This window comes from Dasypus novemcinctus, chromosome 2, assembly GCF_030445035.2.
Source record: "Dasypus novemcinctus isolate mDasNov1 chromosome 2, mDasNov1.1.hap2, whole genome shotgun sequence".
NCBI classification, from domain to species: domain Eukaryota; kingdom Metazoa; phylum Chordata; class Mammalia; order Cingulata; family Dasypodidae; genus Dasypus; species Dasypus novemcinctus.
This window is the reverse complement of record NC_080674.1, coordinates 141,562,347-141,588,943: the sequence shown is the minus strand read 5'-3', so window position 1 is coordinate 141,588,943 and position 26,597 is coordinate 141,562,347. Positions and strand designations below refer to the sequence as shown.

Genomic DNA, 26,597 nt, shown 5'->3' with positions numbered 1-26,597 from the left:
GTTAAACGAAGGAAACTGAGGCCCTGATCAGAATCTCAGAGTGGTAACCGCAAAATCCATCTGCCAGTTCATCTTTCTCAGGGCTCCAGGTTTTCCTTCAGGAAAGACAGGCAGCAACTCCATCAAAGGACCTTGCCCCCGCCCGTCTGTTCTGTGGCTGTTTCTAGGTTTTTCAGGAGCGGGGTCTTTAACTTGGATTAGGACAGCCCCTGCCTGAAGGACCCTTTCAGATCACGGAGGTACCTCACTAGGTCCCTGGTTCGCGTTTTGAAGAGAAAGAGCAGAGCTTTCGAAGGTGGAGGTAAAAATAAAGCCCCCTCTGTTCCGCCTCCTCTCGCCATCTTTCCGCCTGATCCTGTTGTCCGGCGCCTGGACCCGCCCCGCCGTCGTCTGCTCCCGTCAGGCGATCTCGGCGGCCAGCCCAACCAGCTCTGTGACGCCGCGGGCTCCGGGTCCTCAGCGTCTTTGCCCGCCTCTATAAAGCCCGTCGCCCTGCCGCGCTGTTGTGGAGGCCCTGTTCTACGCTTTTTCCTGGTTTTCCTGCTGACGCTGCCAGGCTTTCGTCAGCCTCGAGTCTACCCGTCTCTTTGAGACCAAACACCGTGAGTAGCCACGGATCAGGCTGGAAGGGGTAGTGGTGCTGCGGATTGCGGCTGGGTGGCGGCATCACTGTAGTTTAGGCCTGCCCGAGGCGGTAGACGAGTGGGCCTGGCCTTTCCTCAGGCCCAGTGGAATTCGTACCGGAGCCCCTTCTTCCAGAGGTGCCGTCAGAACCCCATCTTTTCTCCCCTCCCTTCCCTTCCCCCGCCCCCTGCAGCGAGCCCTTGGCGATTCCTCTCGGCGCCCGGGCGGGAGGGAGAAGGTTCGAGTCGAGAGCCGGGTTGGGCCTTCTCTGCATAGGCGAGCGTCAGCCGGCACCGAGTCCGGCCTCCAGGCCCCAGGCTGCGGCTTCGGGCTTCCCTTGACCCCGGGAACTCAGGTCGGGGGTAGCGGCGGGATTTTGAATGGGCGGGGGGGAAAGGGGGGTTGTTTCTTGGCTGTCGAGAGTGTGGGCGTGTGTCTGTGTCCTTTATTTTTTTTGTCTAGTGGGGGAAGGTGGTGGTGATAGCCCAGGACCGCTAGATTGTTGGCTCTCCCATCTTTTCTCTCTCTGGCGTCACTAGCCACCGGTACTGTGTTATGTGCTGGGGCCAAGGCTTTGCCTGCTCCTGCTCAGAAACAAGGGTTGTAAACAGCAGATAACCATCGGCATAGTGGTGTGACTTTTAGGAACCCTAACGCTAAAACTTAACTGGACATGTCTGACTTAAATGGATAGTACGTTCACCTGCTTTGGTTTACTTTTTAATGGAGACTTCAGGTTTGGATCTTTTGAACATGAATTTTTTTCATCAGAGCGACACAATAGAATGTATCTGTGTCATAAAACAATGCAGAATCCTCCACTCTCCTGTCTGAAAAGAGGTGTCAGAATTTCGGGTTACTTAGTGATACAGGGCTTAATTTTTTCCTTTATAATGTGATAATCGTGCCAACCATGGAGGGTGACTTAATTCCAGTTACAGGAGCTTAAAGAATTGAAGGAAATGGTCTTGAAGGCATGTCAAATCAAAATTTCATCTCTTATCTGAAAAATTTGCATTTCTGGCAGCATCACACTAAAAAAAGTTATCTTTGGGTGTTAAATTTAGGATTACGGAGTGCATTGAATTACAGATTAACAGATTGCCTCTATTTAGAAGATCTCATTTCCCATAAGAGTAACCGAATACACAAATTTGACTATGACTAAGCAGATCTTGCTATTTATCCTGGATTATTTGAAAGGAATATGAAATGGCCATCTTGCTTAAAAGTAGTTTTTTAACTATTGTTACTTGTGATTCTGTAATTTCATTTCTGTACTATGTGAGAAATGACATAACGTGCTTTGTAATTAAAAATTAAAATATTTTCTTCTGGGGGATAATTTTTGTCATTGCCTTGTCACAGGGAGGGCCGTCTCCTCTCAAATTGTTCCTGGGTCTGCCCTGGGCCCTGTCTCCCATTGAGCAGGACACCTGCATTATTGGCACACATTAAGCAACATGGAATGCAGACATGTTTGTAAACAAAGAAGTGAAATCTGATTCTCTCCAATTACGGATGAGTGAGAGCAGGATATTTCAGTGGGTCGTTTTAAAACATTATCTTTTGCTTCCTTCCCCTAACTGCTTGTCTGTGGGATGGGGACAGTTGCCTTGGAAAAGCTGAATGAATATTTAACTGCTGTAATGGATTTTAAGTCTTTGAACCCAAAATGGGTTCAGTGAATTTTTAAATGCCAAATTCTACACTTTAATGAGAATTCACATTTTTAGTACACACAATTGAAAGATTCAGAGATGCTCTAAGTTAGTAAGTAGTGCCATCACAGGGTTGTGAATACATCAGAAGCATGGACTTTAAATAGTTGGAATTTGAAAAGGCCTTACATGAATCTTTACTGCCTGGTATTGCCCCCCCCCCTTTTTTTTTTTTTTTTTAAATCTGAACGTGTTATAAAAAATTTTTCTTGCTTAGAACCTTTAATTTTGAAGGGATCAAAAAAATTTTTTTTGCCAGAACTCAAGTTCTTTGATGTTAATTGCTTAATCAGCTTTTATAAAAGAGGTGTGTCTTTTTCCTAGTGACTCATAATTTATCTGAGTTAATAAATACATTTTGGAGCAAGTAATAGATATTTACTGTGGGGATTTTGACAGAAGGTTTCAAACTTGGACACCTGGTCTGTAACGAGAGACAAAAAGTTAACTAGGAAATTTAAGGTCCTTATTAGGTTTAGGGAATTATACTGACATCTCCTTATCCTTAAATCATTTTATTGTCTTGTATATGGTACTGCATTGGTCCATGCATAAATAACTGTGCTGACCTAAAATTCTTTGAGTCTGAACTTTTAAAAAAAAATTTTTGGTAAATCTTACTGTGGGGAAATTTGAATTTCGTTACTTTATTTTGGACTAACTTCCTCCAGGTTTGCAGGGAATTAATTGTGACAGTTAACTATACAAATGTGAGTAATCATTATTGGGAGCAGAAAGGCAGGCAAAAATCTAGTAAGTCAATTTCAGAGAGACATATTTTACATAAAAATTAGAGAATGTAACTTAAATTTATACCAATAGTGAGTTGAGTAGGGCAGGCCTTAAAGACTTCTGTTCCTGGGAATTATACGTTAAAAATATTTCTGTAAAAATACTTTTAGGCTAGCCTGGTAATAACCACTTACAAGTGTTTTTACAGAGTTTTTTACTGCAGGTCCTTAGGATTTTATAGTTAGTAAGTTAGAGGACTCTTAACAGACTGGTTGATAGCATGTCATATAGAACTGACTCACTAATAACCTCTTAAATCCCAGGTTCAATATATTACCTTTTTCCAGATGCCTTCAATTAAGTTGCAGAGTTCTGATGGAGAAATATTTGAAGTTGATGTGGAAATTGCCAAACAATCTGTGACTATAAAGACCATGTTGGAAGGTAAGTTTATTAGAAAACCTGTGTGGGAGAAAGAGGAGGAAATGTGTGCTTGGAGATAATCTATGAATGTCAGGTTTATAGGATCAGCAGTCTCTCATAAGATGCTCAAGAATATGAAGGGGTAAAGTTACATTTTTTCCTTTAAAGTGTTAACTGCATAGTTCTGATACAGGTCATCCTTTCTGCACTGTCTGATTTAATGAGGGTTTTTCCTTTTTAAATAGGAAAAATCATAAGCTAATGACTATTAAAGTGATTTTCAAGTCTCAGGCAATGGCTCAGTTCTGTTTGAAATAAATTTGGATTTACATTTCTAATTGCCAAATCAAAATTTCATCTTTTAGCTGAAAAATTTAAAAAGTTAAAGCCTTTGGAAAAAGGGTACTTTCCTATAGGGTAGCTAAATAGAGCACCTTGATTTTTTTTTTTTTAAAGGAGGTACTAGGAATTGAACCCAGGACCTTGTACATGGGAAGCAGGTCCTCAACCACTGAGCTATAGCCACTTCCAAATACAGGTGTTTGGTTTGTGTGTGTGGTTGTTTTTTTTTTTTTTTTTTTTTTCTTTTTCTTTTTCCTTTTCTTTCTTTTTCTTTCTCAGAGGTACCGGGGATTGAACCCAAGACCTGGTACATGCAAAGCAGGCACTCAACCACTGAATTATACCTGCTCCTAGAGCACCTTGTTTCAAGGGAGAGAATAAGCTGAGTAGGTGTTAATGTTTTCCCTTTTATCTATATTTTCATTCCTCTGAAACTGCTGCAAGGTATATATTCTTTGCATCACAAAGAAGCTAGGCAAGAAAACAGATCCTGGAACCTTTTTTTAACTTACTAGTTAATGTGGATTCCTTTGTATTACTAGTGGACTGGTGATATTAACAGAGTATGGAGACATAAAAATTGGTGTCTAGGTTGGTAGGGGGGAAGAGCTTAACGAGTGTTCTTCTGTACTCAGATGTTAAGGATTTTTTAAAAAATTTCTTATGTTCTTTTTCTTTCTAGTTTAATTTTGTTCGTTTGTTTTTTTAAAGCAGTTTTATTAAGATACATTCACATACTATACACTCTGTCCAAAATGTATTTCGTCAGTAGCTTTCAGTATAATCAGATGTTGAGGATTTTATGTAGGAAAGATCAGTTTATAGCTACTTGATAGCTATATGCTAGTGAAGAAGGAGTGGTCTTTGCCCTAGAAGAATTTATAAACTGGTAGGGGAGCCAGACAAATAATTGTACATTAATAAAATTGTGCGCTAAGTGATGCTCTGGGAACATCTTGGCTGATGTTATTCTTCAGGCCTGTGTGAAACTGCAGCGTGTAGTACCAGTAATGTGGTAATTTCAAATCTAGTAGAATTAGGATGTTTTTGGAAATCGTTCTGAGGTAGAATATACAGGGTTGGTTAGGGAAAAATAGAATTGATATTTTAAGTTGGGGTCTGTTGTGGTGGGATGGGATTGTGTTACTGGAATTGGCAGAACTTGAAGAATGGATTTGAGAAGAATGGAGAAGAAAATGACTTTGAGCTTGAATGTGTTAATGTTTGAGATTCTGTCCAAAGATTATGAAGTCATCTAGGCAGTTGAATATGTGGATCTTCACCCCTGTCTTGTAGAATGCTGGAGATAAAAAAAAATCTGGCTTTGTATGATGGGTTATGGGAGTGTAAATCCATAAGAATTAGGTGGGGCTGCTGGGCAGCAGCCACATTGGGAAGGCATGTTAAGAGTGTAGAAGTCAGAAGTAAGTAGAGAATCAGTGGAGTAGGGATTTCTGGAAGCTACTGGAAAAGGGGACATTTCACAGGGACCAGCGTGATTGCCAGAGTCCTCTACTGCAGACTGATTGGACACTTATGATTTCATAGTTAAGAGTTCTTCAAACAGCAGATATTTAGGTTTAGAGGCAGAATCCAAGTTGAAGAGGGGCATGCCTTCTGTTTTTTTAAGCCTGTAACTTCTGTTTTCTGATAAAAGCGAACCTGTAATTTTTTTGGTACCAATCATGTGGCGCCTACATTCCTGTATCCTGGTAACTTACATATGTAGATTTCTTCTATTAACCCCTTGGTACATCCCACAGTCACTGATCACCAAGTTCATGTTGAATGAAGAACTGTGGTATTGTACCTAATAAGAGTGAAAGCAATCTGAAGTGTCCCTAAAGGCAGGTGAGTAGGCTTTAACTAGAAGATGTAGAAACTGATACCCAAATTGCTGCCTGAATATTTGCTTTGGCAATGAAAGTGTTCTTTGTTTCATCCAGTTGGTGCCTGACACACTAATCTGTCCCGTGCTGCTTCAAAGAGGCATTTGACAATGTAAGAACATAGGGCTCCTTGAAGTTTTTCCAAGCTAACTTTGATCACCCAAGCAAGTGGGTTGATAGTAACAGTTAAATTGTTCTTTCTCCTTAGCATTTAGGGATCTGGGGTGAATGGCCTTATCTTAAGTACCAATATGTATATAAATTCAAGCCTCTTGAAGACTGGAGTCTATTGAATTTGACAGCTTAACTACTTTCTTGTTTTTCATCTGCAGTATCTCTGGGTATGGGTTTTATGTAACTTAGAAAATAAAAATTAAACCTTTTAAACAAAACAATCAGAAGAGAAAATCTTGGCATGCGTACACGTGGATTGGTTGATTTGTTTAGGACCAAGCTATGGTATCAGAGTACAAGTGTCTTTCAGAGGGCCTTGAAACTAAATAGCTTAAAGGAATGACTGTTGCTACTTGTGCATTCAGTCTTAAAAAAAAAAAAAAATCTGCAGGTTCTTAGTTTAAATGCTAGAGAAGTAATCCTTTACGACCATAAGATCCTTATTTTTAATAGGACTTAAACCTTCCAAATAACTTTTAGATCTAAACAAGCTAGTCTTTCGTATTAATGTTTCCTTTAATATCTTAATTCCCCAAACAATTATTTTACATCATATAACTTCTTTCTCTCCCGTTTGATTAAAAATATTTTATACTATTAGCTCAGGAAAAACATATGTGACGTGATCAACTTCAAGTGAGGCATTATCATTTTATAGTTTTACTATAGGCTGAGATAGGGTCAAGAAAAAGTGTTAGCAGGAGGGAGGAGGGTGGAGATGAGTGAATCCATCCGGATAACAAAGTAGTATTCTTTTTAAATCCATTCTCATCTTTACCACACCACTGGAACTTTTTGTCAAGTTCAGTGACCTCCACGGTGTCAAATGCGCTGTTTTCATTTCTCATCTAGACCTAGTGATGAAATTTGACAGTTGATTGTTCCCTTCTTAGCTTGGCTTCCATGATACTTACTACTTACCGCTCTCATGACTCTTTATCCGCATCTTTAAAGGCTGCAGTTTTTCAGGACTTAATCCTTAAACCTCTTCACTATATTTATACTCATTGTTCGATTATCTTATTTAGTCTCACAGCATAATAAACCATCTATTATCAACTCCCAGATTTATCTATAGTTGCTCTCTCTTCTCCTGATTTCTAGAATTGAAAATATAAATGCCTTTTTTACTCTTGAATATGTAATAAATATCTCAAACTTAGGGAACAGAGATCTTGATTCCTTGCCCTCCCCCCCCCAAAAAAAAACCAACAATTCCTCCAGTAGCCTTCCCCATATCGTTTGTTGGCAGCTTTAATGTCAACTCCATCCTTCTAGTTGTTCATGCCATAGACTTTAGTTGTCTGACTCCTTTCATATTTTACTTCCCATCTCGGCTCTGCCTTCAAAATGCATCCAGAATTGAACCATTTCTTCTCTCTGCCATAGCTGCTCACCTTGTTCCAGCTACCACCTTGTGCATGAATTATTTTTAGCCCCATAATTGGTTTCCCTGTTTACACTCTGATCGCTACTATCTCTTTCCAGTACAGCAGCCAAAATGTACAAGCCTATTACTGTTAGGTCCCCTGTTATTTGATCTCATCTGCTGCTTCTCCTCTTGCTAACCCTGCTCTAGTAACACTAGATTCCTTTGTGTTTTTAGGACATTCCAGATACTCTTGTTAGAAGGCCTTTGCATTTGTCCTTCCCTCTGCCTATGTGTTCTTGCCTCCTTTTGGATTTTACCAAAATGTCATCACAGTGAGGCATCATGAACAACTCTCTAAAATTGCAAAGTTTTCTCTTCCCCTAGGCCTCCTGTATGCATTGCTGTATTCCACTGTGTAGAACAGCACCTGGCATATATTGGGGGTTCAGATGTTTGATACAACCCTGGCCATGTGTGCAACACGAGTACTCTGCTATAACCAGGACACCATTGTAATAACTTTTGGGGTTTAATTTTTGTACTTGCTAACTATTTAGTAACTTCCTTGGACAACTTTTTAGTCACATAAAAACTGAAGGACAGACCCATTTGGTTTGAAAAATATCCTTATTCAGAATTTTCAAGTAACATGGATTTTAAGTACTTTCTTTGTGGTTCAGTGACCACTTTAAGAATCTGAACGTTAGACCTTAACAGAGAAACCTGTAGCTTCAGTACTATAGGTAGTAACATGTACATGATGAATAAATAGCATGAGAAAGTCAGTCCCATAAACCCTGGTTCAAGTTAACTTCCCTAGAGTAACATCTGTTAATAGTTTAGATATCTTTCTGGAGATATTTTAAGCATAACTATACAAGCATATTCTCATTTTCATTTAACATTTGTCTTCTTTTACCTGGCTTTTAAAAAAATTAATCTTGAGATCATGTATGATGTATGGAGCTACCTGTTCTGTTTTTGTCAGTGACTGCATGTTTTGTTTTTGTGTGAGTGTGTGTGTGTATGTGTATCTTTTGACTCCAGAGTTGAATAGATTAAGGTTCTATTACTTGCCGTTCTCACTGTTTTACTTTTCTAAATGCAGTCGATCTGGAGAATTTGGTATAAAGAGTAAGGATAAGGGTTCAGCTTAATTTTTTTCCAGATGGCTACTCAGTCATTTCAACCCCAATTAGATCACTTTTCCTCCTAATTCAGAACTCCCTTTGTATAAAATACTTGCATATTGGTCTATTCACATAACTTGGTATTGCTTTGGGTGGTTCATGCACCCATTTTAGGTAGTACTAATTTTAAATGCTCTTAAGAGAAATACACTTACTAAAGTACTTTTTATATTTTCTCAGACAACATACCTTGTAAGTTACTTACTTGGGACATAGCCGGTTTGTGTAAATATTATAATGGAGTTAGGAAATAATGGTGTGACTGTCTTATGGTTTCCTTAGATTTGGGAATGGATGATGAAGGAGATGATGATCCAGTTCCTCTACCAAATGTTAATGCAGCAATATTAAAAAAGGTAAGGTCTCTAAAGGATTTAGTTTTTAGAGTGGGGACACAATTTGGACTTTTTTGTCAACTTAGCTTTTCAGCTTTTACATACTTCCATTGTTCCTTTGTGTAGGTGAGTAATTCTTCTGAGTCTAGCATATGATACTTCTAATCCTGATGAAATAGGACCAAATAGATAACCTTTTTAGACCACAGTTTCCTGAAGTAGACTTAAACTACATTTGAACTTATTCTGATATAGATTTTATTTGGGTATGTATTACCAGCATTTCAGCTGATGTCAGTTAAATCCGTTCTGCCTAAAATGTAACACTGATTGATTATTGCAAAATACATACAACAATCTAATACAGAACTTAACCACTTAAAATTACTTTTGAATTTGATCGTTTGTGAACAATATAATAGTATACAGAATAAAGTTCTGTCTGCTCCCTTGCCACAGTTGACCACTGTCACTGGACATTTTTCTGATTACCTTTCAGCGCTTTTACATATGGAGTCTTATTTTGCAAGTTACTCTTTTTTTTTTTAATGTCAATCTTTTTTATTTTTTAACAAATTAATTTTATTGATGCATATTAATAAAGCATGCAGTTCATTCAAAGTGTACAATCAATGGTATTCGTTATAATCACATAGTTGTGCATTCATTACTTCAGTCATTATTTGAACATTTTCATTATTTCAATAATAAAATTCATCAACCTCTCAATCACTGTTTCCCCTGCTGTATGTAGCTCTTATTTCTGGCTATTCTTGCACAATTATTTATTAAGCAGTTTTATTGAGATATATTCATTTTCCATATAGCCTTTCTTAAGTGTATAATCAGTGGCTTTTAGCAACTTCCTCTTCAACAGTGTGTCTTGGTGATCATCTTGTATCAGCATAGGTAATTCTATCTTGTTCTCTTTAACTTTTACATAGTACCCTATTGTATGAAAGAACAGTAACTTACCAGTCCTCGTAAATGAATATTTAGCTTGTAACTTTTTGATACAAATGATAATGATGGTGACTATTCTCACACTTCTTTGGTATGCCTATACAGACCAGTGTTTCTGTAGGATAAATGATCTAGAGGTAGATGATCAAGATGTAGACCCAGACCCATCTGGGTCACAGGATGGTGTGTATACCTAGATTTTGATAGATAGATATAGCTAATAGCCCTCCAAAAAGACACCACCTTTCAGAGCATGGTAGAATTGAATCATGAGTACCCTAGATTTTTTCTTTTTTTTAATAGCTGAAGTCAACATAAGGGGATGTATAACACTTGTATCCATCCCTGTCTCTATCCACTCTGATCCCCTTCCTTCAAGTAATCATTTATTCTTTTATTATTTTGGGTTTTTTTTTTGTTTTTTGTTTTTTTTTAAAAAGATTTTATTTTTACTTATTTAATTCCCCTCCCCTCCCCCGGTTGTCTGTTTTCTGTGTCTTTTTGCTGCGTCTTGTTTCTCTGTCCGCTTCTGTTGTCGTCAGCGGCACAGGAAGTGTGGGCGGCGCCATTCCTCGGCAGGCTGCTCCCTCCTTTGTGCTGGGCGGCTCTCCCTATGGGTGCACTCCTTGCGCGTGGGGCTCCCCTACGCGGGGGACACCCCTGCGTGGCAGGGCACTCCTTGCACGCATCAGCACTGCGCGTGGGCCAGCTCCACACGGGTCAAGGAGGCCCGGGGCTTGAACCGCGGACCTCCCATGTGGTAGACCGACGCCCTAACCACTGGGCCAAAGTCGGTTTCCCTCTTTTATTATTTTGTACTGCAGATATTCACAAGTAAATATCCCCATCCTCCCCCCCCCCAATTCTAAACAAGGGAGCAAACTATACACTTTTATCTATTCTTTGCCTTTTTCCTTTAATAATACCCTTGTCATCTTTCTATATTAGTACATAGTTTGCTCATTAAAAACAAGACAAAACCTCTACCTAGTATTATGATTCTATAAATGTTTTCTTGTTTATTTAACCAGGCTCTCTGTATATTGAGTTGTCTAGTCTTTAGCATTAGCATATTTTAATTATTGAAATATAATAATATGAGCTAGCAAAAAACAAAATGTTTGTCTTGTCTGCCCACTGAATGAGTATGCCTCAAAGGGAGCTTGAGAACAAGAGATGTGTTTTATTTCTATTTATTTAGTTAGTTGGTGGTCGCCTTACTGTGTGTCTAAGAATAAACAGCTTTCCACACTGAATAGGATTTCACTGTTTCAGGACACATGATTCCTTAACACAAGTCAGTTATTTAATTGGATGCTCACCTAAAGAAACAACAACCTGTTCCCATATTGGGGGAAAACTGGCTTATCCTAGACTTAAAAGATGGGGATGACTGGCTCATTTAGTCCCTTCCTAAGAGGTTTGCAAGGGGCATAACCAAATGCAATTTCATCTTAATCTCTGTATGTTTTATTGGCCTTTTATGTTTTCTGTGTTGTCTGTTTTCCCTTGCCTATCTTTCTATCCGGCTTTTTATAGTTCTTTATATAGATTTTCTACAGATTTGCTTGCCTTATATTACTTCGTGATATTCTGTGGCTAAGAGCTTTACATTTTATCAGTTAGATTCATTCTTTCTGACTTCTGGGTATTGTCAGGCACCCTTTAGGTATTGAGGGGGTATAGCAGTGAACAAAAGAGACAAAACCTCTACCTTTATGAAGTTCACATATTAAAGGAGTGGGGAAACAGATAACATAACAAATATGCCAGATAGAAAAGCTATGAAGAATAAAGAAGGAAAGGGATAAAATGGGTAGTGGTAGGTAGAGAGGTGACTATTTTAAAAATAAAGATGATCAGGAAATACCTTACTGAAAAAAGGTGATCTTGTTTGTCAAACACATGCAAATGTGTTGGGGAAGAGAATTATGGACAAAGGGAGTAAGTGCAGTGACCCTGAGACAGAAGTGTGCTTGATGTATTTTGAGGGAAGGCAGGAAGGCTAGTATGGATAGCTAAAACAAAATGAACAAGCAAGGGGATAAAAATGAGAAGAGTTATTAATGGGTTGGGTGATATAGAGCCACTTCTCAGAATGAAAAGTTTTATTTTTTTAATCTATTTTGTTTTATTATTGCTTATGAATATTTAAACTGTTAAGTATATTGAGTAGTAATCACATGATCCACGAACAGTAAAACTATACAGTAAAATCTCCCATCCTTATCTTTCATTTGACCCTCTCTTCCATAAGTAATAATCTACATTAGTTTCTTACATACCCTTTTTTTAAGAGTTTATAAGTAAATAGTAATTGCTGTTTCTTTCTTTACTTATATAAATAGAAGACTTATGTTTATTTTCCCCAACACTTTACTATGAAAAAATTTTAAACATGGAGAAGAAATAGAAAGAATTATGTAGTGAACACTGCCATGTACCTACCACCTAGATTCCAATTTAACACCTTCAGCATTGAATTTGGTCTTTATCCCTGCTGGTACTCATAGTCTAGTTAATCAGCTTAGTGAAACTTGAACTATAAAGTATTCATTCCCCTACTGAGGGAACATTTGAGCTTTTCCTGCTTTGTTCTGACACTGAATATTCTTGTGCACATGTCTGGATTATTTTGGATTTGTTGGTTATAGTATATGCATATTTTCAGCTTCAGTAGATAGTGCTAGATTACTTTTCAAAGGGATTATATCAATTTACACTCTCCAGGGGAGCAGATGTAGCTCAAGTGGTTGAATACCTGCTTTCTGTGTACAAGGTCCTGAGTTTGATCCCTAGTATCTCCTAAAAACAAAAAATAAAACCAGCTTTCACAGGAACTAGTTGTGGCTCAAGCAGTTGGGCTCCTGTCTACCATGTAGGAGGTCCAGGGTTCTATATCCTGGGCCTCCAAGTGAACGCAAGCTGGCCCATGTGGCGAACTGGCCCACGTGGAATGCTGCCCCTTGCAGGAAAGCTGACGCAGCAAGATGACGCAACAAAGAGAGTCATGGCAGAACAGGGAGCTGAGGTGGCGCAAGGGAATGATCGCCTCTGTCCCACTCCACAAGGTCCCAGGATCATTTCCCAGAGCCACCTAATGAGAATACAAGCAGAGACACAGAAGAATACACAGAGAATGGACACAGAGAGCAGACAGTGGACGGAGGGGGGAGAAATTAATAAACAAACTCATTGGGGAGTGGATATAGCTCAGTGATTGAGCTTCTCATGTATGAGATCCTGGGTTCAATCCATGGTAACTTCTTTTAAAAAAAAAAAAACTCTGCAAAAGAAGAGTTCATGTTTCCCTCATTCTACTGCCAACACTTGGTATCATCAGAATCTTCATGATTTTTCAATTTGGCAACCTATCAGTAGTATCTTAATGTGGTGCTCATTTTGCTAGTGAGATCGAGCATTTCCTCATGTTTGTCTATTGACATTTCTTTTGTGACTTGTTTCTTCATCTTTTTTTAAAAATATATTTTTAATTTATTTTTCAAAGATACTTATATTACATAAAATGTTACCTAAAAAAATAGAGGGGGTTCCCATATGCCCCACTCCTCACACTTCCCTCCTTTTCCCACATTAACAACATTCTTCATTCGTGTGATACATTCATTGCAATTGATGAACACATTTTGGAGCATTACCACACTGCATGGATTATAGTTCACATCGTAGTTCACACACTCTCCCACACTATTCTGCAGGTTATGGCAGGATATATAATGTCCTGTGTCAGTCTTTGCAGTGTCATTCAGGACAATCCCAAGATCCAGAAATGCCCCCATATTACAGCTCTTCTTCCCTCTCCCTGCCTTTAGCAACTTCAGTGGCCATCGTCTCCACATCAATGATATAATTTCTTCCACTGCTAGAATCACAATAAGTTTATAGTAGAATACCAGTAAATCCACTCTAATCCATGTTTTATTACCCAATCCTGAGGGTTCTGGGATGGTGATGCCCACTCCACCTCTGAGAGGGGGCTTCGATCCCATATGGTTGATGGATGGGACTCTCTTGCTTGCAGTTGTAGACTCTTGGTTCCTTGGTGTGGTGGTTGTCCATCCTGACCTCCTTGTTAGTTGATCTGGGTGAGTCCAATGAACTGGAGAGTAAGTGTTGCAACTCCACTGAGGCTCAGGGCCCAGCTGGCACATGCACAGCCCAGAGATTCAGGTCTCTTGGGCATATACTTACCTGTTTCTTCATATCTTTAGCCCATTTCTGTGTACTGATTTTTAAGATTTTGTATTCTATAGGCCAATCCGTTGTCAGTTTTATATATTGCAGGTATCTTCCAGTCCTTTATGACTTTATGTATCTGTTTGGACAGAAATGTTTTAATGTGGTCAAATATTGTAATCTGCATGGGTTTGCGTTTATCTGAGCTCTTCCACCTCTGGAGCTGTAAAAATTCATCAAGTTTCATCTTTGCTTTTCAAGCTTATTTACTTTTCCTGTTAACCTTTAGCTAGTTTTTATCCCAATGTAAGAATAACCTTGCCCCAAGCGGTGTAATGAATACCTTGTGACAAAATATCACAGAGGAATGAAATTCTGTTGTTCATAGGTCATTCAGTGGTGCACCCACCACAAAGATGACCCTCCTCCTCCTGAGGATGATGAGAACAAAGAAAAGCGAACAGATGATATCCCTGTTTGGGACCAAGAATTTCTGAAAGTTGACCAGGGAACACTTTTTGAACTTATTCTGGTATGTTTTTGATATGTACTGTAAGATGACTCTCTCCCAGAGACTTTAACACTTATTGAATTAAATTTCATATTGTACTTAAATGTAATGTAAAGTTCACATGTTATTAATCACATTAAATGTAAATGGTCTAACCACCGTAAGGCAGAGGTTGTCAGATTGGATCAAAAAGCAAGACTCAACTATGTAGTCAACAAGAAACCCACTTAATTATAAATACACAATTAGGTTAAAAGGATAGAAAAAGCTATACAATGCTAACACTAGTCAAAAGAAAGCTAGAGTGGCTATATTTTTATCAGATAAAGTAGATTTTAGAGCAAAGAATATTAACAGGCATTAGATAGTAGTCTTATAATAATAAGGGGATCAATTCTTTAAGAGAATATAGCATTCCTAAACATTTATCTACCTAAAAGCAGAAATTTGAGTAAGTGAAACAAAACCATATAGAATTCAAAGGAGAAATAAATAAATCCACAGTCATACTTAGAGATTTCAACACCTCTTTCTCAATAATTGATAGAGTTAAACAAAATCAGTAAGGATATAGAAGACTTGAATAACACTCTTGACCAACTTGTCTTAATTGACATTTATAGAACACTACGTCTAAAGACAGCAGAATACATATTCTTTTCAGGTATATATACTACAAAGTTCTGGGCCATGAAACAAGTCTCAAATTTAAAATGATTCAAGTCATATACAAAGTTCATTTTCTGAAAATCTAAATTGTGAAAACAAAATAACACAATTCTAAGTAATCCATGGGTCAAAGAAGAAAATCCAAAGGGAAATCAGAAAGTATTTTGACTTGAATGGAAATGAAAATACATCAAAATCTTTGACATGCAGTTAAACAGTACTTAGAGGGAATTTGATAGCAGTAAACTAAAAAGAAAGATCTGAAATGAATCATCTAAGTTTCCACTTAAACTGGTAAAAGATAAAGTGAGCAGAAGAAAGGGAATATTAAAGAGCAAAAGTCAATAAAATAGAAAACAGGGAAATAAAGAAAAATCAGTGAAACCAAAAAGGTAATTCTTTGAAAAGATGAGCAAAATAAATGGTACAGGGGAGCTGATATAGCTCAGTAGGTGAACGCTGGCACTGGCTTCCTATATACGAGGTTCTGGGTTCAATCCCAGCCCTAGTACCTCCAAAATATATATATACCTATAATTTATATATTTTATACATATATAGTATATATAAAACAACTGCTTATATTTAAACTCTTTTAAGTATGGATAATTTTGCCAAAACTTGTCCCCCACTCCCCTAAAAGTGGTAACCATTCTTTAACATTTCAGTTAGAATAGTTTGCTGCCTTAGCAGCACAAAGACTCTATATTATCGAGGTATAACAAAGGACATGTACAAAAATGTCTTTCACAGAAGAACTTATGTCAGATTTATTCTTCTCCCTTTAATTTCTTAAAATTAACTAGCATTTTAAGTGTATTTAGATATGATTGCTAATTATTAACTTTGGATTTAGTTTAAAATATTAATGGAAATAATATCACCTTACAGGCTGCAAACTACTTAGACATCAAGGGTTTGCTTGATGTTACATGCAAGACTGTTGCCAATATGATCAAGGGGAAAACTCCTGAGGAGATTCGTAAGACCTTCAATATCAAAAATGACTTCACCGAAGAGGAGGAAGCCCAGGTAGGTAGCCCACAGCTTGTCCTTGATCACATGCTTTTTAAAAGAGATTAAAACCCATTTAATATCCAGGTAAAGAGGTGCCTGTATCAGAGTCATGAGCTTGTTTGAGGAGTAATAGATACCTTCTGTGTCCTTAAATATATTCTTACTGATCTGTCTATATGATTAAAACACTTAGATTGTACCTGTTCTTTCATAAGCAAAGAACAATTAGTTTCTAACCAAAGGTGTGCTTTCATATTAATTCATTAGCAGTTATTAGTTTTGGCTCCTGGGACCTTTTGTGTTGAGCATATCTGATGCGTATTTGACTACAGAAAAGCAGGATGGGTCTATGCTAGGATATTTCAGTGCAACTTAGTGAATGGGGAGTAAACAAATGAATAGAAGAGAAGGATTTTGTTGACACAACTGCAAACTGAAATTATGTGTATGAACTATGTGAATCTGCTTTGTCAGCTTTAGTGATTAAAGCTATAATTGCCCCTTGCCTTTCCTTTTTTAATAGTCTCAGCAGGGAAGAGTAAAAATCTGGGGAGGCAAAGAAGGTGTACCAGGAACTGTGCTCTTAGGCTGGTGTTTTGCGAGTTTTCCATCTGCTTCTTTCTGACCCACTTCATAGGCTATTATTAATGAATCAGTAGGTAGTATTACAAGTCTTAGAAAAGGCTACTTGAGTTAAAGTACTCCCTAACATCTTTCTCTTCTAGGTACGCAAAGAGAACCAGTGGTGTGAAGAGAAGTGAAGCATTGTGCCTGACACTGTAACACTGTAAGGATTGTTCCAAATACTAGTTGCACTGCTCTGTTTATAACTGTTAATATTAGACAAACAGTAGACAAATGCAGCAGCAAATCAATTGTATTAGCAGAATATTGTCCTCATTGCATGTGTAGTTTGAGTACAGATTCCAAACCTATGGCCGAGTTTCTTCCAGTATGATCAAAAGTTTCTTTTTTCTTTGCTCTGAATAAAACTGAACTGTGGGATCTCTATAGAAAGTTGGATTTTGGGCTTTCCCTCTCTATGTAAAGCAGTTTCTGCCTAGTTTACTTCAGTTAACTTCAGTTTAGTGACCTTTTAAAAGTTGGCATTGTAAATAAAAACAACTTGGAAAAAGTTTTCTGAAATAGAATTAACAAAGTATTATCTTTATTCATGAGTGGGAAACTGGAAAAAGGCTATTTGAGGTAATTGTTTTGAGTGGAATTATTAGAATGTCTTCCAGCTCTCTAAAAGTCACAGAATACCACTGGTATTGATTAGTCTGTATAGAGAGCTCCCTTAATTGGAACTGAGGACTTGTGTTTGTATTTTTAATCCACTGAGCTTTGGATATGTTGGTTAGATATTGTCACTAACCAGTTTGTGGTTTTTTGGGAGAAATATAACTAGGTAGTCTGTAGCTTTCCAATTGAAAAAGACACATAACCTGTGTGACAAGTCATCTTTTTATAATCATTATTCCCATGTGGGAAAAACTTCACACTACATTGCATGTAAAAATATAATTTAACCTTTAATATTAAAATGTGTCACAAAACCCAGAAAGCATCCATCACAAATACAAGATACTTTAAATAAAAAGTTAAGTTACATAGTAGGTAGTAAATGGTTTGTTTTTGTGGAATTAAATGTCTCTTAATAATATTAAATGGGTTAAATTCATGTGCGTTTATATAGTTTGAAGAAAAAAAAAGACTTGTAGGCAGTTCATGTCCTAGTTCCCTGGAGGCTGCTGATATACCAGGAAGTACTGAGAGTCTTGATTGTCATTTATATGGTTAACTGGAGCCAGTGCTTCAGTTCTTCACTAATGTACCAGGTACACAAAACTGTACTGCCATTGTTTTCCGCTTCCAGTTTCTTGATGGCTTGACAGGGCTCACCACTCTTGATTTGTTTTTCTTTCCTCTTTGTGGTCCCTTTTTTCCTTCTTTCCCATTTATCTTCATCTGTATTCACCTATAGTCTTACTGTGTTGTTCTCTTTTTGCCATGTTATCACTTGACAGTAGGTTGCCTTTGCTTTACTGCCTGTTTGCCCCAAATCCATCTTATTAAATAAAGTCCCAAATGCTATCTTATATTAATTCCCATTTGTTGTCTATACTAGGATCAACAAACTGAGACCCTTAGGTCAGATCTAGCCCACAGCTTGTTTTTGCTGTATTTTAGCTAAAAATGGTTTTTACATTCTTAAAGGTTGTTGGTGAGGAGAAATGCATCAGAATGTATTTGGCTAAAAAAACAAAAAAATTTACTATCTGGTCCTTTATGGACCCCTGTGACCATTTGTTCTGATCCCTAATCCCCTTTCCTCTCAGAAAGGAAGCTTCTTTTCCATTGGTCCTAGTTGTAGGGAAAAGTGGCAGAGCCCAGTCCTAGCTGAGTGTCTCATCTGCCACTTCCCCACTTTGATGGTCAGCTCCTGCATAAGGCTTATCTATAGCCAAGTGTGGAACTTAGATTCTGTAGTAGTAGCATGACAGATACAAATATTCACTGAAAGTCCAGGATTATTCGCATGTGCTATATTTGTAATGGAAGTACCAGCTTCTAAGAATCAGGAGCCTGTTACTATTAGCTCTTGAGGTATATAATACCTAAGAGTTATTAGAATTACAGAGAAAATAATATTAATACCCATATTTAAAGGATCTTTCAGGTAAGTAAGGTTGAGTGGACTGACAACATGGTTTAAATTTTTGTTCCATTCCTGACTTCCTGTAGACTATGCTGCTCAGTCTTTAAACAAACAATATGATAATCTTAATTATCTTAATAAGTTTTATAGAGATCTGGCAGCTCATCCAAGAGAAAATAGGCTTTTTGTGACCATTGTGTGAACAAGCCAATTAGGTATGGTAATAAGAGGCCCTTCAAGCTAGCTACAGCACTCCTTTTCTCCCCTTTTCCCTGTGCCCTGCCATATGCTCATTCTTCTTTTAATGTCTGTCAAGAGTTTTCCAGACTCTTACTTGGTGTGAGTGACCCTTTCCTATTATCCTTAGCAACCAAACCTCACATAGTCTTCAAAGCTACACCCATTCCTGCTTAACCTCACTTCCCAACTACTCTTGTAAATTTATAATGTTACATAAAGTCATACCCAGAGGTTGGAGTCTTGCTCTGCCTCTTAGTGCCTGCGTGGCCTTGGGTAAGTTGAAAATAGTAGCTACCTTCTATGCTTCCCAGGTCTAGTACAGTCTGCTTTATGTTAGTTAGTTCAGTACTTGATTAGAGGCCACTTGAGAGCAGGGCTCAACTTGTATTTAGCACCACTGCTCAGTGAATTTCTTTAACAAGAATGTTAAGGAACAATCCTTGTAAAATGCAGGTATAGGGCATAATGTAAACAAGAATAGCCATTGCATTGCAAGGGAGGGGAAAACTGGTGATAGCCTTGTCTGGAAAGTGGTAATTTATCATTACAAAGACTAACTACTGGTATCCACAGGAGAAGAAAGGAAACCCTTTTTGATAAGCTTAAAGGTGTATAGAAAATACTTTAATTTTTTAATCAGGAAAGAGAATGAGAGGAAGAAAGTGTTCTGCAAATTTGGGTAATTGCCAGCTAGAATTGAACCATACCATCAGTATGCTTTGTCGGTTCCTACATACACACAGAAAATGCATAGCTGCTGCCTGCAGTATGATGCTTTTCAGTTGGTGATGAGTGTTTATCTTTGGCAAATGCTTGACTTCCCAGGTTTCCATTGACTGTCATTTGTGACTCAAACACGATTGTCAGCTTGTTACATTCTCCCTAATATTCCTTGTGCCCCCTGATGTATGAAGCATATTATCTCTTCTGAAGCATTCTTGTACTTTATTAGCTTATCTTCATAAATCTACATTTAATACCTAGGATAGGTACCACTTTACAGTTTTTATCTTTTTCAAATACAAAGGCATCCCTAAGTGGCATTACAGTTGTGATTTGTTTATCCTACAGCGTTGGAACACACCAGCTATTGGAATTATGCAAGATCTATATTGCATAATAGACTTTTAAGTAACTTCAGCGCTGTAACATGATGCCATAGTAATGCTGAGCTTATCCTGGAACTACTGGGGCTGGAGGAGAATAACAGTGAATCACTATGGGCATGTGACTCAGGGCACGCAGATATTCTACACCATATGATCTTTTAATTACTTAGAATTTTGCTAAATCCTGTGATGTTTTCTGATCCCAAGGTAAATTAAAAGAAATTAAGTGGAGTAGGTGTAGCTCAGTGGTTAAGTGCCTGCTTCTCATGTATGAGGTCCAGGGTTTAATCCCTGGTACCTCCTTAGAAGAAAAAGGAAAAAAGAAGTTAAGTAGGTTGCCTAAGCAGTTTGAATGGGGATAGCAAGTAGCTTCTACTAGGAAGGAGAGCTGAGGAGAGAGCAGTAAACCTCTTGCTCTGAGAATCATTTACCTTACCCACCACAGCCATCAGAATCTTGCTTATTTTCTGAAGCTTAACTTTTCCTTGCCACCATTTCCATTTGGAGGCGTTTCTGATTTTTCTTTTTTCAAGCTCAGTATACATTATGATAGGGAGGAATCAGCCTAAATGTTCTCCTTAGAAAGCTGTTCAGGCATTTTTAAAAAAAGATAGTACTCTTCAGTTATCTGAATTTGTGTGAAAAATTAATTTCCAGCTAGGAAAGAAGTGAAGAAAGGGAACAGATTGCAAGCAAAGGCAAGCATATGTAATAGTTGAATCCCTAGTATGTAACTCCTGGCTTCTTTGTAGGTTGCACAGACATGGCTGTCTATAGCTTTTGGTATAATTTAGGAGACAAGGCATAAATATTGCTGGGAAATGGATAAGTAATTCTAATAAAAATGTTCCGGGCAGAATTAGATTAATGGGAAAATGGGGGCTAGGCTCCATGAAGAGAAACTTAATTTGGTTTCATAAATTAAGTAGGATTTGGTTGAGGGACACCTACATATCTATTGAGGAGGAAAGCAGTGCTCTGACTGGAAATAGCAGCAGCAGGATGGGTGTTAGTAGGCTGCCAGAGAACTAAGGCTAGAAAAGGCATTGGGGCCAGATTTGTGACAGATCTCTGGTGCTACTCTTTAGGAAGACCATTTTACCAGATTATTTATTCATCAGGCCCTTGTCAGGCAGGGAAGTTCTTGAGTGTTAGAACTAAAATTTTGTGTGTATATGTTGTTCACCTAAAACATTCTTCTGAATATTGGGGGCTTTATAATTTAAATCCTGGTGACTTTTTGTTTACTGTTGTTAAAAATCACTAAAAAATCACTACCACCAATGGGCAAAGAGAATTAGTAAGAGAATTGGAAATGCCTATCAGGAGAGTGAATGGAAAGTAGTTTAGAACTAAGATTGAGCTGTTTGGACACCTTGGCAGGATAGACTGAACGTCATCCTTTCTGCTGAGATGCCAGTAGATATGAGTGTTGTTGGTGGCATACAGGTCTTGTTGGAAGTGTTCTGGCATGATGGATTGCTAGTGTGGGGCTTAGTTTGAGTGATATAGTCTGTTAACTTGTAGATGACATACTTGGTACCTTGCAGCATTTTGTACCATTGGCACATCTGGTCTCTTGGTCCGTGTGCCATGCTGAGAGGCATTTTGTGGGAGGAAAACAGTTGCTTGAGACAGTATCTACTTCTACATCTCTAGTTCGCATGACCTTTTGATACCCCTCAGCTTTGAATTTTCAGTCAGTTTTATTGAGCATCTCACCTGCTCTTTGCCAGCCTCTGCTTTCACTCTGAGGATCAGCCTGGGCCATAAATACCTCTCACCTATTTGGTGAAAATTCATATTTGCCCTTGCTGTCCTGAGTGTGCCACTTTATAGCCTCTAACTCAGATTCTTTGTAGATTGAAGGGGGTGTTTCCAGAGGGGGTTCCAGAGTGGCTCTTTTTTGTGTGTGTGAATACAACCTAATTCTTTCTCTTCCTTCCTGTTTCCTCCTCCTGACATCGTACGTGCTTGAAAGAAGGTTTCAGGTAAAGGAGTGAGGGAACTGAATGAAAAAGGAAAACCTGGTCCACAATCCCCTGGTCAACTTGAAAGAATTGTCAGCCTGAACTGGTAACAGTATCTTCCATGTAATTCACAGCTGCTAACTCTTCAGAAGTGAAATCTTGTTTCCCTTGTATTGGTAGTGACCTAACTCCCAGGGAGTGCTTGGGATAGAATGATTGTTGCCTCCAGGATAGAGGTTTCCTTTCCAGTTGACTATGCCCATTCCCAGGCTGTTCTTAACCATTTGAGAATGTTTGAAACTCCCTCCTGACTCCAGCAGACAAAGGTAGGCTTTTATACTAGGGACCATGGGAATATCCCCATCCATATTCTTTCCTGTTTTTAAATTCCCCATTTGGCATGTGAGTAGCTTAAGTTAGGGCTCCTCTTATTCCTGCTGCCCATTATGGGCAAGTGGACCAGTAAATGTCTGTTGGCCCCTCTGGAACCTTACTTAGAGAGCCCAGAGGCCTGGGTTAAAAAGATGCCACCAGGGTGATTTTTGAAATCTGGAGCAAGAATTGGTGGTTCGTGTAGCAGGTTTAGCTCAGTAGTTGAGCACCTGCTTCACATTTTGAGGTCCAAGGTTCAATCCTTGGTACCTCCTTAAAAAAAAATTTTTTTTTAAAAATACATATTGATGGCTGGAAGGCATTTACATACCTCTGGAAACAGTGTCTGCTTGAGAGGCCAGCTCTGTCTCCAAGTCCCCTGGTGAAAGCTCTGAAGAAACCAGTACTCTGTCAGCTTGCTGAAACAGTCATGCTACAGTTGTATATAAAAACCTTTGTGTAACCTCAAAAGCCAGTTCAGCTTTTTCATATTGTAAGCTCCATTTTCCTCTTAAATTCTTTGATATATAGGTCTACATGTAGGAGTTAAACATGACCTTTTTACCCTTTCCCCTTCTGTGCTGTATTGCTTATTCTAGAAATGGATTGAGGAACCCATTTCCTTTCTATCCCTCTGGTACATAATGTAAAGAACCATTCTGCTTCCCTGCATTCATGGCCTTCCTGGCTAAGCTAGTTTTATAGTACACTGACTAGAACTTTGCAGCAATGTTTCTGACCCAGCTTGGGACTCCACAGCCAAAAGGAACTTGAGACTGGGGAGCCATTCAAAAGATAAGAGAACTCAGGCATGGGTCTTCCTGTAAAAAGGTGAAACATCTTCAAATTAGGAGACTTGGGAAGGCTTACTGGGCTAAGTGAACCCTCACCATATCTATTAAGCACAGAAGGGCAGGGGAAGGGGTGAGAACTGTACTTTAAACAAGTCTACCAGTTGTTTGGGAATGTGTCAGGATGTAAGGAATGTTCATGGTATCCTGTCCTGTCTCAGAAAATAGGATTGATTCTTGGCTGGCAGTGAGGTGGGACCGGTGTGGTCTCTGAAGTTAGATTTGGCGTTGCAAACTTAGTTACCCTCTGGCCGCACAGGAACATACTGGTGCGATTTGAGAGGATTTGAGTTTCTTCTTCTTTTTTTTTTTTTTTTTAAGGCAGTTTGGGTTTTCACAAAGCTGCCAAAGCCTCCCTCTCCCCTCTACACAAAGGGTGCATTATTCATGTACCCAGTGTACTCTAAATTAGACACCAAATCAGATGCAGTAACAACCGGGTCTTGCATAAGGCCTGGTTAGAATGTAGCTATTGAAACAACTAGGCCAGTAGCCAGAGCGGAATTCTTTCAAATGGGACAGATGTCGAGGGAATGGCTGATCCTCTAGCACCCTCCCAGAAAGAAGTCTGAGATTATAAGCTCCGATGGCCTACTTCTAAATAGACACTGCTCTGGAAGATGACTTTATAAACATTTTCAACATAAAGTTAAAAATTTTAACCTGGTTAAGTAAAAATTACAATGCATGAGATGATGGTGCAGTGGCTGTCATTGTAAAACACTTCCTACCCAATCATTGTATAATCTAATGGTTGATGGACCTATTGAGGTGGCTTTATGGTACGTTCTACATTCATAATGGGTTTTCAGGAAATTAAGTACACTTTAGCATGATGGGAACTGCTGTATAAAAAACAGGATATAGGTTTATCATTCACACACTAGAGGTCCTTCATAAAAACATGGGAAATACTTCAATTGCCTTAACAGCCTTTTAGGGGAAAAGGTGCCATTAAAATACCCTTCTTTTGGATTTTATTACAATACCAGGCTATAAAAGACACTGGTTTGCTTTTGTTTTCCTTGAAATAGGATATGTATTTGTGGACTGTTGTCTTTTTTCTTTGATCTCAGAGGAAAATAAGACCATAGTGGTCTCGTGTACCTAGTTCAGGTTGGATTATCTTCTAATGGTCTGTGGGTGACAGCTTCCAACCCATTTATTTGCATATGAGCATTAGGGAGCAGGCTGGACTACATCTTATGGAGTGAAGAGAATGGCTGAGGCTTGGAATGGGAGCCTATATCAGGTATGAGCCCAGCTCTCCCAGGAAGTGGGTGGAGGGCAAGGTCCAAGCCCTAATTTTAGGAGAGATGACAAGGGTAATCTCTGGCCAGAAGAGTTGAGAATGTGTATGCCATAATAGGGAATAAACCCCACATTTTGTGGCTGCAGAGAAGAAAATGGAAGAGTATCATGCTCTGTGACTGAAAAACACCTTATTCTTCAGGGGCAGGTTTTGAAAAAAGAAACCCAGTAAAAAGTATCTTTATTCTCATGTTTTAAAAAGTTTGATTCTTTGATGAGGCATTAACAATACAAAAATATTTTGAACACTACAGTGGTCTTCCTTTTTCTTTCATTGCTACTCTAAAAGGTGTGATCTTTGGATTCTGAGACACCAGTGGTTAAAGTAGGAACTACAGGCTTTTCTTGAGGGGTGATTGTGGGTACATGGACAGCCCTTTTTCTTTGGATTCAGGTTATGTACAGAGAGGAAGATGGGGGCGAAAACAGTAAAGTTAAATAAAAACAAAACAAAACTTGTTTTTTAAGGCTCAGGGTTAAAGGTTGGCTCAAAAATGGGTTACATACAGTAGGCTGTGATGAAAACCACTAGAGGTGTTATGGGCTCCTTTAGTTATAATGATCTTCCATTTGCCCTAGCCCTTCCTGCAGCCCTGTGGAGAAACTGAGCTGGCCTGTTTGATGCTAGAAGATAGGCACTGGCTGTCATGAGACTTGGGGTTTGATCTCTCTCACAGCTGCTCAAGAGCTGACTAGACTCACTGGATGAGTTGGAAATGGAACTGCGAAGAAGGCTCTCTGAATGGGAAGAGATGCACACCAGATTTGGGCAATAATTCCTTTAAACTGTGTTGACTATAGCTGTTACTGACAAGCCTGGAGCCTTGGTATAAGGGCTTCTTAGGCAAATAGGGGTCTCAGGAACAATTCCAAGTAATTTGAACTAGGATCAGATATATTTCACCACCCACACTTGCCTGTGAGGATAGTGTCAGTCACCCTTGTTGCCTAGGGTGATAGGTCTAGACTTAACCTATCCCATTCCCTCTTGAACTGCCTGCACCTCGTCTTCTGAGAGGAAGCTGGCCTGCCTGTTCCTTTTTCTTCTAAGAACACAGTAAGAGGTTTCCTCTGGTCCAGTTTATGAACAGCAGCTGGTATTCTCCAGTCCCTTAAGAGAGAGGCGTTGTCATCTTGGGCTTTGTGGTTGTGAGCATGCTCGCATGTTGTCTGATAAACCAGCTCATTCTTGGTCCCTGAAGTGTCTGATACGGGGAGAATGTGGTGGTGGTGGTGGGGTGGAGGCAGGGATGGGAAGGGCAGCTGTGCTCAGTCTAGGCCATCTATCACCTATAGCGGTAAAGAAGGGAGGCAGGGGCATCTGGCTAGCAAGACAAATGGTAAGAATAGTTGCAGGATGCCATAGGCACAAGGGTGCACTTAATGAGATGACACATCAAGACATCTGATTCCTACCACTCTGAGCAGTTTGAATTGATGGCCCCAGGTTCAGGCAGAAGTTGTACAGCCTCTGAAATCTCTAGGACCTGGACTTTGAGAGGGAGTTAACAAGGCCCCTGGCCGATTTCCATATATTTTGGGGCTCAGTCGCCTTCTCTCGTGGGGTGTGCCCCTGGAGGAAGCCACGTGTCCTGTACATGCTAGGCCGCCGGTCGCTAAGATTCCTGTTGATGTACCTGTATACTCTGCAGGGCACTGTGGGAGGCCTGTAGGGGCCCAGTGAGCTAGGAGGCTGGGAGTGGCAGAGAGACCAGGTGATGTAGGTGCTGGCTCCGCAGGGCTACCAAGCAGGTCTGTGGGGAAGCGGGGTAGCAGGAAGTATGAGGGTGAGTCCTGGGGGGCTGGGGACCCAGGGCAACCTAGAGCACTGTCATCGGAAGGAACGGGGCTGGGGCAGCCGCCTTCTCCGGGTAAGTACCGAATGCATTTCTTTTTCCTCCTAGGAATAGTGAAGAGAGTTAT

General features: G+C 39.2%; 2 protein-coding genes across 8 annotated transcripts in view; one reads left to right on the top strand and one right to left on the bottom strand.

Annotated features, from left to right (window-relative positions):
* The first annotated feature begins 406 nt into the window (after window positions 1–406).
* SKP1 (S-phase kinase associated protein 1) lies at window positions 407–24,925 on the top strand. 4 transcript variants are annotated; one of them, XM_004475909.4, is made up of 6 exons: window positions 407–602; window positions 3,425–3,521; window positions 8,750–8,823; window positions 14,351–14,494; window positions 16,034–16,174; window positions 16,885–24,925. In XM_004475909.4, the coding sequence occupies exons 2-6, from the start codon at window positions 3,425–3,427 to the stop codon at window positions 16,918–16,920; spliced, it is 492 nt and encodes a 163-aa protein (XP_004475966.1). In that variant the 5' UTR covers window positions 407–602; the 3' UTR covers window positions 16,921–24,925. The 4 variants fall into 4 exon arrangements, with proteins under 4 accessions (XP_004475966.1, XP_004475967.1, XP_058134890.1 ...); XM_004475910.5 differs by having other exon boundaries at window positions 425–602; window positions 3,401–3,521; XM_058278907.1 differs by having other exon boundaries at window positions 592–761.
* The window catches only part of TCF7 (transcription factor 7), a 49,548-nt gene continuing 31,769 nt past the window's right edge, over window positions 8,819–26,597 (bottom strand). For 2 of the 4 annotated variants that reach the window (XM_058278820.2, XM_058278850.2), the window contains one exon: window positions 24,839–26,574. In XM_058278820.2, the coding sequence (XP_058134803.1) occupies window positions 26,495–26,574 (80 nt within the window). In that variant the 3' untranslated portion in view covers window positions 24,839–26,494. Of the gene's footprint in view, window positions 14,102–24,838 lie in introns of those variants that run through there. The other 2 variants (XM_058278844.2, XM_023583914.3) reach the window with 2 other exon arrangements.